The sequence below is a fragment of the Leptosomus discolor genome, chromosome 5 (assembly GCF_034619465.1).
Source record: "Leptosomus discolor isolate bLepDis1 chromosome 5, bLepDis1.hap2, whole genome shotgun sequence".
NCBI classification, from domain to species: domain Eukaryota; kingdom Metazoa; phylum Chordata; class Aves; order Leptosomiformes; family Leptosomidae; genus Leptosomus; species Leptosomus discolor.
In genome coordinates, this window is record NC_141395.1 from 28,958,483 (window position 1) to 28,978,085 (window position 19,603).

Below are 19,603 nucleotides of genomic sequence, written 5' to 3' on the forward strand. Positions count from 1 at the left end.
TTTTAACTAACCAAAAGCTCATTTTCCTTTCTTTTTGGAACTGATACAAATTAAATTATACATGCAAGAAAAACAGCAGTTTGTGCATACACTTCTATGTTTGTAATTGCCCTATGAACTCTTCCCAAAATGTAGTAAATGGAGGAAAAAAATGGTCAGGTATTGGACAAAAAGATTTTTCTTTTTAAAGACCTGGTACTATGCAGTCTCTTGTTTCTTAAATTTTATGAAGCAATGTCTACTTTTTATAGTTAAGTGTATAGTTTTGTGTGCTATCCAGATATATGAAAGCGGTAAATAATATTGACTCATGTCTGTTTGTCTGCATCTTGTTTTCCTGCGTGTAGCACCTTTGCCTAGTAATTCTTGATTTTGTAAAAAATATTTTGTTTTTATTTTTTTGCTTGTAGGATGGTCGTTTGCGAGTAAATGATCAGCTTGTTGCAGTAAATGGGGAGTCACTTCTGGGCAAGTCAAATCATGAGGCCATGGAAACACTGAGGCGCTCCATGTCCATGGAGGGGAACATTCGTGGGAGGATCCAGCTGGTAGTTCTCCGGAGACTAGAGGTGCAGACAGAGGTGAAGCAGTAAATGCATTTATTAGATAAATGTCATTCTAGTCCTAGTGGTTTTGTGTACAAGGGACAATGGCTAAAATCTTGGTCACAGAGAGCTCCTCCTGGCAGAATGAATTGTTGACTTCCTGGAGTCAGGATTCAGAAGTGTTTCTGGTTGATATCTCCTGGTCTTGCTGTTCCTGTTGAGACCAGGCTAAAAGTTACCTCTTATTTTAATTTGGCAAATATTAGAATGTTTTCTAGACCTCATATAAATTGATCTTTGCAAATAGCTTTTTATTTTGCAACAGATTGTTTTTATGATCTCCCTTGCTCCCTCTTTCATGCATGCATGCACGTATATGCACTCCTTCCTCATCTTTACATAGATAATATGTATGTATGCTGGCTGCCTTGCTACTCAACCTGGTTTTAATTTGGACCCTTGAGTAAATAATTTAATAAATTTTTCAACATTTGTACAGTTCCTTTAAATAAGAATACATACAGGTGGGTTTGGTGCTATAAAAGGTTGTATTAAGTCCCATTATAGAATTCCAAGACATGATTTCAAGCTTCTTATTTAGTAAGCATTGCTGGAACATTTGAAATGTTAAGAACGATCATGTTTCTGGGTGTGTTTGCATAAAATATTAGAGGGGGGGAAGAGAATGCAGGTATCTTTTAGTATAATTAACTTTTAATATTTTCCTGATAATTTTCTATTTTATTTACTACTATAATTGCTTGATTGAGAAATACATTTAGAAGTATATTACTTTCCGAACACTATGCTCTAACTTTGTTGGGAGGACACTTTGCAAAAGCCTCACTGATGTCAGTCATGCCAGGAAAATATGAAATACATTCCTTAGCAATTCTGGAATATGTTGAAAGAAAACACATTTTTGCTTTCCTTTTCTATGTGAAATATCATTATGCTATAAGGAAGAATATATTATAAAGTACGTTATATTTATTGTGCACTCTTGTGACATAAGAAAGATAGCTCACCTTCAAATCTCACTCCTGCAAGTTTTCTTCATTTAACAAAAGCCCATATTTTTTTAAACTTCCAAACATCAGATTGACCTAATAAAAGTATGAGGCTGCTTTTTATAGTTAAGTGTATAGTTTTGTGTGCTATCCAGATATATGAAAGCGGTAAATAATATTGACTCATGCCATATGAAGAATGCATAATGAGGTCTTGATTGAATCAAATTCATTTTAGACAGGAATTAATTTTTATAGGGTAGTCTTTTAGGTTCAATTGTAATTCCATTTGAGTCTGGAGACCATAGCAGAAATAGGTTGTTGCCCATTCTTTCCTTTCCCCAAAACATGTTCCCAAGTACTGCATCTCAGCTTCGTAGATGGAGACTACGTTTAGAAATGCATTGTTGGTTTTATTAATCAGGACACTAATGGAGATCTTCCATGACAGCTATGTTTTATAAGCTGAATACTCTAATTAGGCTGGTTACTGATCAGTTGTTGGGATATTGATTCTGTCATTTATCAAAGAGCTGGAAAAGCAGATTTGTTGTTGCTGTTAATTTAAGGCTCCCCATCCCACTGGATGCAAGTCTACAATGTAGTAGTAGTTTGGATGTTGCAAGGCTTAATTTAGCTAGCAGTATCCGTGAGGAAGTAGTAAATGTGGACCTCAAGATGTAAGGAATCTTATGTAAAATAATGAATTTCCAGTAACAAGAAGAAACATAATTGTTGGTGGCTGTGTGGGGTGTATGTGTTTCTGTACAGAGGTTCAAAATAGCCTTTTCAGTTGGCTTACGCTGCACTGAGAAGGAGGAGAGAGTGTTGCAGGTGCTGCTCCATTGAGACTGCATTCATAACTATATTGTCACCATGAGCATCCCAGCATTGATTTGTGTTCTGAGGTGCATTTTTTGCCATCTTATTATTATTTTTATTGTTACCATTCTACCATTATTTTATTATTATTAACCTTGAAAGGCAGGTTGGAAGGTGATGTAACACACTGTCCTTTCTTATGCATTGGTTTGCAGGCAATCACTTGCCAATGCATTAAACCTCTTGCATCATTTTACAAAGAAATTATATGGGTTAGATACATGCATTTCTACTGTAGATATGACTATGAAATTTAAGAAATTATATATTTAGTTTAACATTTGCTGGCATAATGAACATGCACTTCAAAAATAAAAGTCAGTTGGAGGCCCCTTCCAGATATAAAATCACAGCAACTATAAAGGTTATTTTGAAAAGTAGCCCTAATATTCCCCTGTGTGGGTTTTCTGCTTTTGCTGAATAACAAGTACAGAAATGTCTTTCTGGGTCTGTCCCAGTTTTGGAAACTAATTATTCCCCCCTCCTCATCCTTTTTCTTTTGAGCAACTGCTCAGGAGAATAAATTAGGCAATATGGCATGTATGGGGGGTGGGAAATGTCTCAAAAGAAAAGCTGACTAGAGGTGTGACAGGAGTTTGTTTAGCTGCTAGCCAGAAGACCTGCGTTTGGGAGTTTGGTGTAACTCCTTACTTGCAAAACTGCTCTGGTGTGTGATCATCAGAACATATGCACTCAGTCTCTGAGAGAAAGGAACCAGCTGGCTGGCAGAAAAATACCATTGGCATTGCCCGTGTTCTTGTGTTGACGATGTCACAAGCTGCCCTCCCAGATGGAGAATTTGAATGAAGCCAGTTGTGGGTCATAAATAACCAGTCTTCATTTTTGTGTATCATTCTTAATGATTGTTATTGCTTAGATATTGTCTTATTTCATGGTCAGCAAAACCAGTTGTTTTGAAGTTATCTTTCAAGTTTCTTATTTGAAAGGAAATAATACACAGCGAGCACATTATATGACACTGTATTTGTGCACTGTCTGTGGCAATGGCTGATCTTCTGTATTGTTGGACATTTAATTTTTTTGTTCCAATGTGTGGTTCTGGTTTTCCCTTAGGAACGCTCAGACCAGGGAGTCTTTCAAAAAGCCTTTGACGGGAGTCATAACGTTGCAGCTGCTTCCCGACGCAATGATACTGCTCTTCATCAATTTGTAACATGCAATCCTCAGGAAAGAATAAAAGGTAGTCTGTAGCTATCCTTCTCTGTGCTAAAAGGAAGTGCTTTGTGTTTTTGTGTTTTGAAATCCACAGCCACTAAAAAAGCAGTTAATTAGAGTAAGTGCACACTATGTTACTTAGAGGCTTGAAGATCCAGCGAGGGTGGGAGAGCTGACTCAGAAGTTGTGAATTAGATTCCTGGCACAAATTCCAGTTTAAGTAACAGTTTCTAACTCGCTGCCCCAACACGTAAGGTTGGATAAAAAACAAATGATGAGTGCAAAATATATGTTGTCAAAATGTTTATTTTCTATATATCTTTAATGAGCGCAATGATTTTTGCATTGAATTCTTAGATTATGTCCCAGGTTCTTATAAGCTGAGTGAATTTATATAAAAGCGTGATATTCATAAAGTACACTTGCTTATTTTAGACTTAACGGTAAAATTTGTTCAAAGATTAGAAACATTCCCTTAATTTATGAATTGGAATTATATTTACGAACTCACAATAAAAAATTAGGTAGACAGGTACTTTGTACAAAGAAAACCAAGATCTATGAGCGTATGCAAGCATATAAATAAGAGCTTTTAAGACCACATATTTTCGTATCTTCTTTTGCTGATGGCATACTGGACTATCTGTCCAGTTTGCACCTGAGTCAGCAAGGTACTAGTTATTTGAAAAGTTGAGATGGTCTTGACCCCTACCCTTTTAAGTGTCCTCTTAAGATTTTCTTTGATGTAGTTGAATTATGCATGATTTTTCCCACTTCGTAGACAACTGTGGAATCTCGGTGGCCTGCAAAAAGTTATTTCATAGGCTGCTGCTATGACTGTGCAAGGCACATTTAACCAAAGAGCCCGCATCTGTAAAGCTGAAGAGAAGCTCCCGTATAATGTAAAAGTAAATAATTTGTGTTGACTAGAGTATTTTGACAATGTGTCTCCAGGCAAAGAATTAGATATAGACTCGAGCACTGTAAATGTTCAAAGATCAGATCGTTTTGTTTAGATCTACCTTAGATTTATTTTGTATGGAATTCACACTCATTCTTTAGTTACAGGAGAAAAGGGTCATCCTCAGAGCTAGCCTGCCCTGTAGAGTTAGTCATTGCCAAAGGATCAGAAAGCAGCAAATACCTTTAAACAATTCCTTACAAAAAATAAGCAACTGCTGTGGAGCCATTGGTACAGGTGAATGGCAATAGGTAACTTATCACTTAAATAAAGGTAAAAATGAAGTACATGGAGAAGCTGACTTTCAGATGAGGATTCTCCAACTGTGATCCAAAAATCAGGATGACTGGTTTGCAGCTCATTCATAAGATCATTTTCAATAGGCATCTTTTTAATTACAGAATGATGGTGAGAAGGCATTATAGCAAAAAAATGTGATAGCCTCAGAAGAGAATGTGTGTCAGATGTTGAAAGGACTCTCTGGAGTGCTGCTGAGGGCTCTTATCAGGGAAGGTTTGGCATGACTGGGGCTTCCCAGCCATGGCATGGGAGCAGTTTGAAATTGGAGTCAATGGACAGCAAATACGGAGGTGTTTCTGGCACTCACTAGAAGTATCATTGTAGTGCGATTTCTGTTGAAGATTTGGCATTTGATGAGTAAAATTTAAGGGATCTTAATGGAGAACTGCATAGGTACTTTCAGCAGCTGGGTGTCTGCCGTAGGGCTCCGATCTGGAGCCAGTTTTCTTGGTGAAAGACACTTCGGGCTTACAGTAGTCCTGCATATTGTAGAAATCTTTCTCTAATTTTGAAGTAATAGTGTTAATTATTATTGAGCTAATACTCATTCTGCTTTCCATATGATCTTGTCACTTACTTCCAGTCACTGGTTCAAAAATATTTTGCATTGTTTTTACTGAAGTTTTGTCCTCAGTCTTTCAAGACATCTGTAAAGGCAAAACACTATGCCTGTGCACAACCATCATTTAACTCAGTTATGACCTTCAGGTTGTATGTCTGTTTAAGGACATGAGTCACAGATGTGGTGAGCTTCTTGTGACAGGCAGGAGCAGTCCCTCATGCATTTTTATGTTGTACTATCCAGATCTTGTATGTAGAAGTAGAGTTGGTACATTTTTACAAAGAATAATAAAAGACAGAAGAGATTTTTAACATAATACAGGATCTAATTTAAGAATTTAATGACAGGAGCTGTATTACATTTAATAAAATGTCACTTTCTCGATTAATGTTTTCTAGTATGTTATTTCCAGTATCATTCACTGCTCAGACCAATAAAATTCTTATAAAAGCTCAGCAAAAATACACTGAAGCTTGGCCTGCTAATATTGCTGTCTGTTTTAAGAGTCTTTTTTATTATACATGAGCAAGAAAAACTAATGTCTGGGGAAAAGTGGTTATAGCCAAAACATTACATTTTGTCTTGCCTGTGGATATTTAAATAAAGGGGGAGGGGATACTGATCCAATATTAAAATGCCAGTGTTTGTTCTGTTTTTGCATGAATAATACTTGCTGCCTTCAGGTCCTCACTTCTTTTGCTGCCAAGCTGTTGCACAGATTCAGTGTTTTCTAGAACAACGTCTTTGAGAATTGATACTTCAGTGCCAGCAGCTTTACTTTTCTGGTGTTGAAAGATTACTGGAATGTGTTTCATTAGAGATTCTTATATATTTCTTATAACCCTACATTATAAATGGTTATAGGGGAATTGCTGTCATCTCTCTGGTTAGGTAGTAGAATAATTGTAAACTCTCTCTACTACCATAGACTGCCGCATCTCTGTTTTCATGCATATGTGATAATGTCAAGATAGAACATGAAGAAGAGAAATTTTAAACTAATGTTTAAATTTTGCTTGTAAACATCGCATGTATCTTATAGACAGACTCAATTATTTACTCTCCTAAACTGTTTAATATCTGAAAATTCAGTACGTTTAGTGGCTTAGCTGTTCCTCTGATCTGTCTGGAACTGTTAAGACCATTTCCTGAGGCCTTGGACATGGAACCAGTGGTTGCCTCTTAGGTTAAATTCTCTCACTCTTTTGATACTGCTCCCATTTTGCTGGAAACTGTAGTCCTGTGTGATCATTTCAGATTTGCTCAGGAAGTCTGACATTTTTCTGTGTGTACCATTCATGTAACCCGTCACCAAACAACCTTTGTGAAATGACATATCAATTACTGTGAATCAGAGTTAGTATAACTACACGATATGCTCAATCTCTTGCTATGGCTATTGGAGGGTGCTGAAAGAGGGTAAGGCACCGTGTAGGGTGTGGTGTGATTTTTTTTTTTTTTTTTTTTTTTTCTTCTCTCTTTCTCCCCCCCTCTCTCTCTGCCTGCCTTTGTCTGTCTGTCTCTCTCTTCCTACAGAGTAGCTATTGTTTACAGATTTCCTAAATCAGGTTCTGTCTGGACCATTGTGCCATTGATACTTCTCTTAACTTTTATTCCATTTCTTAACATTTTTTTAAAAAACTTGTTTTCCAAAGGAAAAAATACTACTTTGTATTTATCCTAGGTGTGCTACTTGGTAGTTACACTGGATGCCTTCTAGTTGCTGTGTATGGGAGTCAGTAAGAGCTTCCTTTTCACCTCACACATAGCTTTTAGAATTTTATAGACTGCTCTTGTATCCCCTTTTATTACTTCTTACTCTAAACCAAAGAATCCTAGTCCATGTTCCTTGTAGGAGTGTTTCTACATCTGTCCATCTATGCTTGCCACCTTTTCAATGTTCGTGAATTATATTACATCCTTTTTCAGACAGGAAGAATGAAACTTTAGATGCTATTTGAAAACCAGACACACCATTAACTCAGAGTTCTAGATGGAGCGTTTGGACTTAAGTCTCTAAATGTCTGTTTGCTTTTGATTTCACTAAGCATAAATTCAAAGAACAGTCCAGTGCACTTCTATTGTATTGTTCCAGAGTGGTAATTACTAAAGTAATGGCCTTTGTGTGTGTGTCCGATGTGTATCACTTTGCAGTCACTGACAGGGAATTTCACCTGCATTTCCTATTTACTTAATATCCTGCAGTCTTTTTGCAGAGCTTCGTAGCCATTTTTGATAGTTCTTTGTGTTTTTACATGAGTAATTTTTTTCATGTTCTGATTAATCTTTCAGATCATTTAATTACACTGAACAGTACGAGTTTCCCTTTGTTCTAGTTTCTTTTTACTGTGAAAACTTACCATTTATTCCTCATATCTGTTTCCTGTCCTTAAATTACAGCCTGAAACAACATGATCATAATGCAAGAAGCCAGTGTGCATATCTGTTAGGTAGTATACCTGTTTTCTGTGTCAGGCTGGCAATCGATATTTTTTAAGGTCTCGTTAGAACTTTTCTCCTCATCTGCTCACCTTCGCTTTATTCTGATGATGTTCTCACTTTTCCTGAGATTCATACAGGGTTTGAACTATTCGTTATCATTCTGATCTTTAGAAGTCTATCCAGTCAACAGGAGTTCTATAGGATTCTTGAGCTAATAATGTGGCTTTGTTGGGGTTTTGTTTGTTTGTTTACTGTTGGAGAACTATCTTAGTGCTCTAATCTAATAAATATAATCTGTTGCTGGCTGCCTTGAGCCCCTCCTTGTAAACCCTTTTTCTCTCAAGTTAGGTCAGTACTTTCACATAGGATTGCTCAAAAAGACTAGCAACATTCAATGCAACAGGTCACATGAAAGTGTGGTATGTCAGTATTGTTAAATCAGTTACCTGCCATTGAAACCCAAGAATTATTAAGTGTTGATGTTTCCTGTTAAGTTTTGGAGGGGTGAAGACATGTTCTACATTGAAAAATGTAGGGAATTTTTATAAGATTAAGACCTTTCTATTGAGAGGTGAATTTACAGGACAATAATGAACTGGCCTACAGCAGACACAGCAGTCATATTAAATACTGCAGGTGTGTAAGTGTTGTTGCTTAGGAAACCACTGAATGGTTTAATTGAATAGTTAATGTTTTTCTCGGTCCGAAGTAATTTTCTGGTGTGAGCTGAATGCCTTTTGTCGAGGTAGAGAAGGAATTACTGTAATGGTAGGAAAATGAAGACTGTAATTCAGAAGTGCCTCTTTCTCCTCTTGTTATGGGATAACAGAAATTTTTCTTCTTCTGAACTCTTTGCTGAGAATGTGGTTCTCTTCTGTATGTGAAAGGTGGTAAATGCTCCGCATCAAAGGGAATGAAAGCATGAACCTACAATCAGTTAGGATGCAGCTATGTAGAAGCAAAAATCCACTCAAATGGAGTAAAGCAATTTGTGCCTTGCACTCAACTTCAATATAAGCACAAAGTTTCCCTATATTTATCTTTAATTATGCATATGCAGATCTGAAAATCAGCTCTTCAGGAAATCCCAAGGGGTATATTTTCTGCTTGGTGTGATTTTAATTCTAGTTTAGTTAGTTTAGGGATTTGAATAGTTTGTGACTCACTTCAGCATTGCTTGAGGCCTTCCAGTCCAGCCATTCATCAGTGAACTGGTGTAATGTACTTGTTTCTGTAGCTTATTTAACCCCTTTTCAAATTTTATTTCAGAGTCTGATCATGGCAATGGTGAAAATGAAACCCCTCCACCTCTCCCACCGCATCCCAGTGAGGATCTGCTGAATGAGGATTATAATCATAGGTTGGACTTTGGCTAGTTACAGCTTTAATGGCTTATTAGTAGTTGTGATAGTAGTTCAATTGATTTTAAAATCACTTTTTATTTTGTAAAAATTTGTACCACTGCTTTTGGTCACCTGGATGATCCTTTAATATAAGCTGGGAATGTTATTTTAACATGTAGTGCATTGTTCCTTTCAATTGTTCATAAGCTGCGGTAAGCCTGCTGTCCATGATATATGGACCACAATATACAGCATGTGTTCAGTAAATCAAAAAGAATCCCGAAACATAATCCATATTAAAAGAAAAAAAGAAAAAGAAAAAAAGTTACTTTAATACTATACCAGTGGGTGCTATGTGTAGATGCAGTGCCTGAAGTCTCTTAAAGCTTTAAAAGTCCTAGCCAAATTCAGCTTGTAGGAAACTGAATCTTCTTATGCAGCACATCAGCCAAAGACGTTCTTGAGGTTACAAAGCGAAGTTTGAGTAAATTTGAACGTTGAAACATTTATGGGCACTTTACCAGTTGTAAATGCTAGTTGTAACTTATTATTTTCGGATATTTTAAGAATACCTTTTGTAAAGGCTGCTGTGCTTAATGGCAGCTATAAGCTTTAATTTCCTTAGTAAATACTAAAGTTGGGAAGTGCAGAAAAAAGTGTAAGCATGTTGAAGTTCTGATGGCATATACTTTGTCTCAAGTAGCACAGGATTCAAATCAAAGCATCATTTCAACCTGTCTTACTTATGATGCTGAAAATTCAATGTTGACCACTGTTTACTCATTATGTGTGTATTCAGTTTTGATAGTTATGCAACTGTTTTATAACAATGATAGTAGGAAAGTATGTGTTTCAACTAAAAACTTAGCCGTACTTCTGCCCTTGTGTGCATGGATGTGATTAAAAGCCACCCTTTAGGTGATTGGTTACACGTAGTATTGAACAGTAGATATATTGTATTATGGATACCTTAAATTCTTCATACAGTGGAGAGTCTTGTAACTATTTTCTTTTTGCTAATATAGAATAATTTCACTAGAGTAATTTCATAATTTCTCTCAGGCAGGTATGTACAACATGGTAAACAAAGTCTACATAAACTAATGGAACTCTCCATTAAGTTCTCAACTGCAGTTATTTGCTAGAATCTGTTCCTAATTTTTCAACAAGCTATGAGCAAAAACATTCTCTTAAATGATAATGATGTATTAAAATGATGATAAATTTACATGCCCTTTGTCCCACCCCGACTTTCTTCCGGTGTTGTATTGGTTTTCAATTTGGAACTTAAGTTCTGTTGAAATTGAATTGCTGTGTCAAGTCACACTGATTTCACCAAAACTGCATTTCAGCAAACATATGGGGAAAGTGTTTTCACACTGTAAAAAACCCAATCTTCTGATTGAACAGTTTGGAAATAAATGTTTTTAATTTTGGAACCGCTTTTTGGGTTTAGAGTATTTTAGAAAAAATAATTTATGTTTCTAATTGAAAAGAGACTTGGCAGATTTCAGATGCATTGCAGTGAGGTGTTTTGAATCCTTACGTTGAGTTTTACTCAGGTGGAATTTTGAAATGTTTAGATATTTGTCTAACTTGAAGTAAAACAATTAAAAAACTAAAAAAAAAACCTCCTAACCAAACCACATTACTATAGAATTCTTTGGAGTTTTATGGCACCCTCCATAAGACCTCCAGGCTCCAGCCTCCGCAGAAGTGGTGCGAGGCTGTAAAATAGTTTTATATTAGCAGATGAAGTACATTTGAGCCAGGTACGTTGGCAGTACTTTTCTAACTTTCTGTAGCATGTTATTTGGAAATGCAGTGCTTAAATAGAACTAGCAAAATGCGAAAATAAATAAATAAGATGAGCAGATACTGGTATGTTCCTCTTCTGCTAAATAAAATATGAATTGTTTAAAAGCAATTATCACTAGGCATTTACATTTATATTTGCATCGTTGATGAAAAACAAGTGACTGGAAGTCTTAAGTTGAGGACCAATAACTGATTTTAAAATGCATGGCAGCAAGCAACTGGAGGAAGAAACACATGTATATTTGTGCATCGTTTAATTAGTTCATTTGTGTTTTGAACTGGTGCCTAAATATTTTACATGTCTTTTTTTTTTTTTTTTTTTTTTTTTTTTTTTTTTTTTCCCCTGCAGCCCTATCATAAATTCAGCAGTGCATTTAACAGATCAGCACATCAACTTCAGATCTTTGACACCAGCCAAGCAGTCTGAATCAATTAATCTGAAAGCCTCAAAAAGCATGGATCTGGGTAAGAAGAGGTGGGGTGACATATAGGTCAGCTTTTTAGCCTTAGCCCATCTGCACTATTTCTATTTCTTGCTTTTGTTTCTTAAACACAAGCATCAGGGAGTAAGTTCTGCAAAAAAACTACAGTGATGGGGACAGTGTTCAGCCTTCTGTAGCATCTAATTGCAAGTACCCTTTTTATTGAAGCTGAAGGTAGTGTGTTTTTTTTTTTCTTAAAGGCCATTCTATCCATTGTATTGAAATCTTGGCTGAGGAAAAGAGGGGAGCACTTGTAAAAATGAGGAGAAAGAATTTCTGTACAAGTTTTATGTGTCTAAAAAATATAGCCAAACACCAATAACAAAAGTCATTTTCATATAGAATATAAATGATTGCAAAACTGCACTGGACAAAGGCTAACTTTCCTAAGACAAGTTGTATATTTCTTCATTGACAATGACAAACATAGGCAATCAAAGTGTTGCAGTAGATCTTTATAAATGCTTGAAGAGTGGTAAGGTTATGGTCCTCTACCCGTCAACGCCATGCAGAAAATCTTGCAGGGTGGGTGAAGCAGAAAGTAAATGGTTCTTTCAATACTGGGAAAGCGTTTGCGGGTGGAAGATTGAAGGGTTATTGCAGTTGAAAACCGAGTCATGTTTTAATGAGAGTTCAAGGAAAAATTCACTGGTTCTTAAGCCTCAAAGAAAACTAAATAAGCTTTTCTTTTTCCTTTTAATTCTTCTTTGTGGCACTCATTTTTTTATCTTTTTTTTCAAATTCAAGTGTTGATAGAGTAACTCTGAGACCTACCATTGATGTCTTTAATCATAGATTTGTGTGTTTTGTTGGATCAGATTTTGTACGCCATTAATAGAAAATTATTAATTTAATATATAGTTTCAAGGTAGCTTTTTGGTGGTGCTGATTTTTTTTTTTTTTTACTGAAATGATCTAGATTGGTCTTAATTTTTGTATTGTTGATTTTTATTGTCATCTTAATGTAATATTTCAATGTAACATACATCAGGAAAATTCAACAGTTACTAGTGCAGGATAAGAATGGATAAGAATTCATTTAGGGGAGTTCTTAAGGCAGAATTTAAAGCCACTGCATGACCAGACCAGAAATTTGTTCTTTTGCAGTTCTGTTCCACTGTTTTGATGAAGAGTAATGCATTAGATAATTTTTTAAGAGTGGAAATGATTTTCAGCAAAGGAATGAGTTTATAGATTGAGTCAAAATGTGTATTGTACGTCATTTACTAGAAAAAATAATGTTTGACTTCACTGAGTCTTCTTTTAGAAAGGTTTGCTTACAGCTCCCGCAGAAGTCACTAGAAGGAGTGCTCACGAGCACCAGTGTAAAATTAGGCAATGGGAGCATGCTTGAGAGCATATTCAGAACTACCAGGTGACTTGGACTTCCTTTTGTCCTGGTCTGTGTTCATTTATATTGTGAGATTCAAATTCATATAAGCAATCTGCTCCTGATACCCAGAAAAAAATGGTTTGAGAATGTATATGAGGCACTAAATCATAGTGGTTAAAGACTAAAATAAAATTAGGTGCAAAAAAAAAAGTAAAAATTTGGTATGAAGATGTCTTTAACATCTTTCAAAGATTGTTGCTTATAGAAGGTAGCTGTTGAAAATGCCCCTTATGCTATGAAAGTAAAAAAAAACAAAAGGGATAATAATCAGTCTGGTTGGAGGCACTAACGGTTTATCCTTCTTGCACATGGTGATGTGAAGGTTAATCTATTAACCTGAGATAGTCATTTAAAGAACTGGAGGGACGATGGAAGATCTGCACCCATCCTGTGTTACATAAATAGGAATAGATGAAGTAAAATTGTTTGCACGTAGCTTGGGCAAATAAAGAAACTGAGGAAAATGAAATCTAGGACCTTTTGCAGCCGTTCTCTAGCAAGCAGTGAAGTACCATGGTTCGGCTTTCCACCTTTTGAAATATTTTAAGCAGAAGGTTTTGAGTTACGTGTAGAAATTTAAAAAAAAATATATATATAAAAAGGCAAGTATAGTGGTAGTGATAATTTCTTTGATTTTGCAGACCTGAGCAGAACTTTGTCTCATATGTACAGACATCCTTGCACAAAGTGTATGGAGACAGGGTGACTGTTTCTCTGCTTTAGCATCCTTCATTTACATAGTGGTCAAAAGCTTCTCAAAATTTACAGCTTCATTCAGAGTAACAGGGTACAGATTGGTTCCATATCAGCTATAAGTCCTAATGTTCTTCCCTGCTGCTGCGTTGAGATAATGACAGCATTTTCTGGATCACTGGTAGAGTTCATGTCCTGTGTCTTATTGTATATCTTTTCTTTGCCTTGTCTACATTTATTTTGAATCATGGTAGTGATTAAAGAGCACAGACACCCCTTTCCTTCTACTGATCTTAGCACCTGACATGTCCACTCAGTTGCATAAATTTTTTTGTTATGGATGATGGTGTTTGAATATGTTAGAAAAGATTCTTCTTACACTGTGATTTCAAGAATTTGCGGAGGGCAAAACAAAGTCTGACTTAAGAGTGCGTGCCTGTACTGGCCAAATTTAGACTGCATACCAAGTTTGGAGTTGTGCTTATAGCATAGTGTTAAAAATAAGCAAAACAAATTCAGAAATGCTAGAAATAGATGTTGTGTTGTACCTTCCCTCTAAAGTGGTACAGTTTTTTTGAAACTGACATTGAAAATGAAGAAGAAATCAATGGCTTCTATACAAGTCATTGGGAGGATGATTTTCCCTTTCCTTTAACAATCTTTCACGGGCACACATTTCCCCATACATTATCACAGTTGTCTAGAGAAGATTTTCTATATAATAATTAATCAGAATCTATTTTCAGTGGTGTTTGTTCGTTCTTTCAACTGTATTAAAAAGGTAATTTTTGTGGCGAATGAATGGCAATATGGATTTTTTTTTTTTTTAATGTTGTGTTGGAAGGTGAAAATCAGTGTGCTTTAAGAAAAAGAAAGGAGAGAAAGTGTTTTATTATTTATCTCCAACACCCTTATTTTCCATAAATCTTTACGGACAGGAATGGTTTAGGCTATGCATAAATGTACCGTAAAAACTAAAGCCATGGAAATTGTATTCAAACACATCAAAGTGTGGCTTCTTTTAACCTCAAGCAACATGAAATTGAATCATATGCGTACTTAGAAATTTTGTTGTGTTTCGATTCGGTAAAAGTACTGTGTAGATTTATATTTGAGGATGTTGGTATAATAATCCATGACCACTATCCCAAGGTACTGCTCAACTCCCCTTCCTTTCCCCATAAAAGCAAAACCCCGTAGATCTTAACTGATTAAGCTCAACAGCCTGAAGACATGGAAATGTCGTTTAGTTGATTTTAAATGTGAGTGAAATACGATTTGTTAAAACATCATTAGACATACTCAGAGTCCCTTAACCTTGGGGCGTATTTATTAAAGATATCAGCCAATTTATTTATGTATTTAGGAATAATTAGCAAGTGAATATGCAAGATGTAATGTATGGAGTATTCTGCAAGGAAGCCAATACTTTAGTAAATGCCAATTTCTTTGTTAGTGAAAGGATGCATTTGATTACAGCTCATACTTTTAAAACACCTCAGAACAAAGAGAAACCGGTGTTTCACATCTGGAAGGATGTGGAAAATGCAGTCAAGATGCTGCTAGCTATTAGCTACTTCATAGTTTGCTCTGAACCAGATTATTCTTATTCTGAGTGTAGCTTTGGATATCGAAATAAATATTTCAAAACATAACCAAATGAGGACCAGGCAGAGCTAGTGGAGATTACTCTTCAATTAAAACAATGTTTTGATTCAGATGCAATTAGAAGAATACATTTTGAGAGGTCCCTACGAAGAGTTATGGTATTAGTGGGACAAAAGGTGTTTGAGTATTTTAAAATTATTATTTTGTTAACCATGTTGTATGCATGGAATACATTTGTCAGGTTGCTTTGGGTTGAAACCAACTACAGAGCCAGTTATGTTCACTAGAACGTTAATGAGGAGATTAAGAAGATGGCTCAGAATTCTAACAGACTTTTCAGTGTTACCAGCTTATAACAATAATTCAACAAATCAGCTCTGGAAGAGAAGGACTTTTCAAAAACAAAAATGTCATGGTTTAGAAAAAACTGTATTGCTTATGTCTGTGATTGTCTTTGGGATCAAGAGCCAAGAGAAATTTTAAGATTATTCTAGTTTATGTCATGAATAACTTTCTGGTACTGTCAGTTTAGATGTATGTTTTCTGAGGCCAGTCTGCAGACTAAATTTTTAGAAATTAACATGATATAGTTTTCTTAGTTTAAATGACTTTCAGATTTCTGTTTGTAAGATCTGTAAGTAGGGAATGAAACAAAATAATTTATTAAGTGATAGGGACACTGTGAATTGAATTGAAATGAGGCTGAAATTAGGTTTATTCTTTATGAAAAGAAGGGCTTTTAAGAAGGTCAATTCCATTACTCAGTTTTACACCAAATCTGCATTGATGCAATTGAGGGAAGGTGGGATGTGGCATAAAGGCAGAAGTGGGCAGGAGGGAATATTAACTTTTTGGACTGGTAGTGTAGAAATCTAAGGTTCAAGGAAGCTTGCTGTGGAGCAGACTGGGAGCATTGTATGAGCTGTGATGGTGATAGAGCTGAGAAAATGGTAACACATGGTTGAGGTGGTAGTTTCTTAATGCTGCTTTAGTGTAAGTTTGAAGTGAGTTGATCTGTTAATGCATTTAGATTATTAAAGTGTTAGGGGGAAGAAAAGAGCAATTAAGTTAATGTGTAGCTACTATGAGAAAGAAAGTACAGATGATAATCAAGTAACTTTTAAGAACACTTTGTTATAAATCTCTTCCCTACACTTTGTCTTAAATCTGTTCCCTATCAATGTTTTCAACTACTGAATGACAGATTAGATTAGGAACTTGTGGTTTAACCCTAAGAGTTTGGAAGAAGTGTTAATGACGTGCAGGCGATGTGTAACGGGAGAGTTGGATCAGTTTCTCTGGAACAGAGGTGAGAGGGGATTAGAGAAGACAACAAAAGTGTAAAAGAAGCTGTGATGGCCTCAATTAGCAGTATAACCTTCAAGAATGAGTAGTTGTGCCACTAGAAGAAAGTGAAGAAATTGATATCATGCTGGCTGGAAAACTGTAAAACAGTGTTATTTTCTGCCAGGAGAAAACCTTCCATTTAAAGGTAAATGTGTCTGGTGGACAGCATCAACTATACTCCTGGTTCTTCAACAAGTAGTAGTAATAGTGAATGCAGGCTTAGGCATTTCCACTGTCATGTGCTGACACACAAGATGTATCCCTCGGGCACCTTCTCTGAATACAATTGAACTGAAGTATTAAATCAGTTCTACAAAATTGTTCTGAAAAATCTAATTAGAGAAAACCTTGTACAGGTGAGAAAATGAATCCATAATCTTGGTTTGGATGTGATTTATTCCTGTCTTTGAATGTGCTGAACAGGGCATCCCAAATGTAGTGTTAGATGCCTTTTGGAAAAGGTTTGCCTTTTTTACCACATAAGCATAATTTATCTTTGGTCTTTGTGCAAGCTCTTTTCTAGTCTCATTGCTTTTCAACATCAAAGTGAACAGGAATCATAATCCTTCAAGAATGAGTAGCTGGTGGATAACCAGGTGACCCCAGAACAGGAGAGATGGGGCCCTTATGTGACATTTCACTGTCACTAGAGAGGGGAGGAGGAGGAAATATTGAAGGAAGATATTTTGAGACAGTGCAAGGTTACCCTTCCTAGTACACGCATTTTATTGCTTCTGTAGATTTTACTATAAAAGGCTATGGTCTTTGTACACAGTACTACAGGGCAAACCTAGAACAGTAAGCAGCATTTTCTAATTGATGGTTGTGAGCCAACATTTGACACAATTTCTCTGAGTGATTTATGCCACTCCTAGATGGGGAAATGCTTCACCACCAACAAAAAAAAAAATAGCAGGAGAATTATGTCATTGGCACTAAAATTAATTGATGATGCAGTGCCTTCATTATGATGAAAGGGCTGGGTAAGGATACAGGTCATCAGAAAAAAACAGTGACCAATTTGTAGCTTTGCTTTATTTTCATGTGTTTATACCATAGAAACCAATGGATTCTAAAAAGCATGACAGAATGATGGAAGCATCATTTGTATATGTGGTTTGGCAATACAACCCTTGTTAATTGGTTAATTTATAATAAGTAATTTTAGATTTGGCTTCCTATAGATTAGTAAAGGTGTCAGAAATGTTGATTTCTAGGAAATTCTTTGATGTTTCAGTCTCTCTTCTTATTATTTCTCATTAATTGTAATTTTAATCCTTGTTTGCTTCTTTTCTGAGTGCAGAACTGCAGCTGGTTTTCAAAGGTACGTGTCAGTTTGTCTAGCAGAAATAAAAATAACTTTCACACATCTAGAAGGTTTGAAGTAGCTCTTAGTTAACGCACAAAACTGATCCTTCAGCAAAGAGGCACTAAGTTGAATAGTAGTACCCTGTATCTTGTGAATAGTAGTAACTCCTTGTTTTGGGGAAAAATAATATAATGGTACGGCAATTGAACTGGGCAAAAGGAGGGAAACTGGTTATCACAGTTGGCAGCAGCATTGATTTGTGCTTCTCTAAACCATAGTTGGGAAGTAGTTTGTTGACCTTTAGGTAAACCTGGACAGTATTTTGCAAACTTTGAGGCAGTTCAGAAGGCTTGTTGTATACTAAACCATTGAAAATCTTGCAATTCAAATAAAATGGCAACCTTGGTCATCTTGAGTAGGACACGGAAATGGCAATCAAAAGATTATGTGGAAGGACATAGATGCATTGTTGAGTGCTTTTACTGTTGCTGAACAATAGTACTTATTTTCTTAAAGCAAAACAGCACTCCAGAATATTACCATAGGAAATCCTAATACATCTGATTATTCATGGCATAAAGGGTTGGCTTTTTTTACCATTTGTTGTGGTTGTTGGCATTTTTTTTTAAAGTATCAGTTGTTTGCTATCAGCTGGAAAGATTTATTTGTTTTAGTAATATTCCATCTTTCATAATTTGTGGTCTTGCTAGTCCCCCAAATAGCCATAGTTTTATTAAATACTCTAGAACTTCTGTCACTTTTCTTTCAGAAATTACTTTGAGTACTGACTATGAATACATAACTGGCTTCTGTGGTGAAAAAGCGGTTACTAAATTACAGATGTTACTTTAAAAGAGCTAGCATGTTTTATAATGACAAATATTAATAACTTCATGAACTAACATCCCCTGGAGTTCCAGGGACATTTCAAAATGTGAAGTATTTGTTTGATTTACAAGTTAAAGAGAAGTGCAGTCTTGTTTATGAATGTATTTACTCCCTTGCATTGATCTTTCCCAGATTTTTGTTTGAGTTTTGTGTTTCCATTCCCCAAATTAGGTGGTTTCATTTTTTTTAAAATGTTTTGCATTTAACAATTCTAGCTCCAGAATATGTAGGATTTCTAGTGTCTTCATAAAAATAGTAACAGTTGAAATTTTGTTTTAAGTGTTTTCCTGATATATTGCATTCTGGCAGTGCACATTCCCAAGTCCTGATCCTCTTGAGCTGAATTTTTTCATGGTTAGTTGCAATGTAATTACATTTTGATGTTGCAATATAAAAATAATTAGAATTAATTTTTTTTAGCTTGAGTTTTAAGAATATACAATATTTTTTCCTTTTTAAAAATGTTTTGGGTGCCTTTCTGCAAAGATAGGGCAACAGTAGTAGAATCTTAGAAATTTCCACTTAGCTCTTGCTTTTTTCAAAAGCCGAGGAAGATAGGCCGGAGAAATACTATTTCTGTCATAGCTGAATGATTGCATGAACTTTTAACAGCATGCAGAGCACTGTTCAAATACTCTTTTGTGGAACAGGACATCTTATATACTTCCTAATGAAATCTTCAGTTACAAAGTTTTCAACTTTGGCATACAAAGTATTTATCTCCCATTAGCCTTTCCCTTCTCTGTCATCTTCTCTTTGTTCCTGGAAAGGATTTTCATCCAATGAACTTGTCTGTACCACTCCTGTTCAGTCTAATGAAAGATGGCTAGCCTAGAAGTCACTG

At 35.7% G+C, this 19,603-nt stretch overlaps 1 protein-coding gene across 3 annotated transcripts in view; it reads left to right on the forward strand.

The window, feature by feature from the left end:
- Positions 1-19,603, forward strand: part of PARD3B (par-3 family cell polarity regulator beta) — a 422,752-nt gene that overhangs the window by 224,796 nt on the left and 178,353 nt on the right. The window contains exons 12-16 of one of the 3 annotated variants that reach the window (XM_086465416.1): positions 411-581; positions 3,512-3,641; positions 6,200-6,207; positions 9,150-9,238; positions 11,389-11,504. In XM_086465416.1, the coding sequence (XP_086321542.1) occupies positions 411-581; positions 3,512-3,641; positions 6,200-6,207; positions 9,150-9,238; positions 11,389-11,504 (514 nt within the window). Of the gene's footprint in view, positions 1-410; positions 582-3,511; positions 3,642-6,199; positions 6,208-9,147; positions 9,239-11,388; positions 11,505-17,865; positions 17,887-19,603 lie in introns of all 3 variants that reach the window. The other 2 variants (XM_086465413.1, XM_086465414.1) reach the window with 2 other exon arrangements.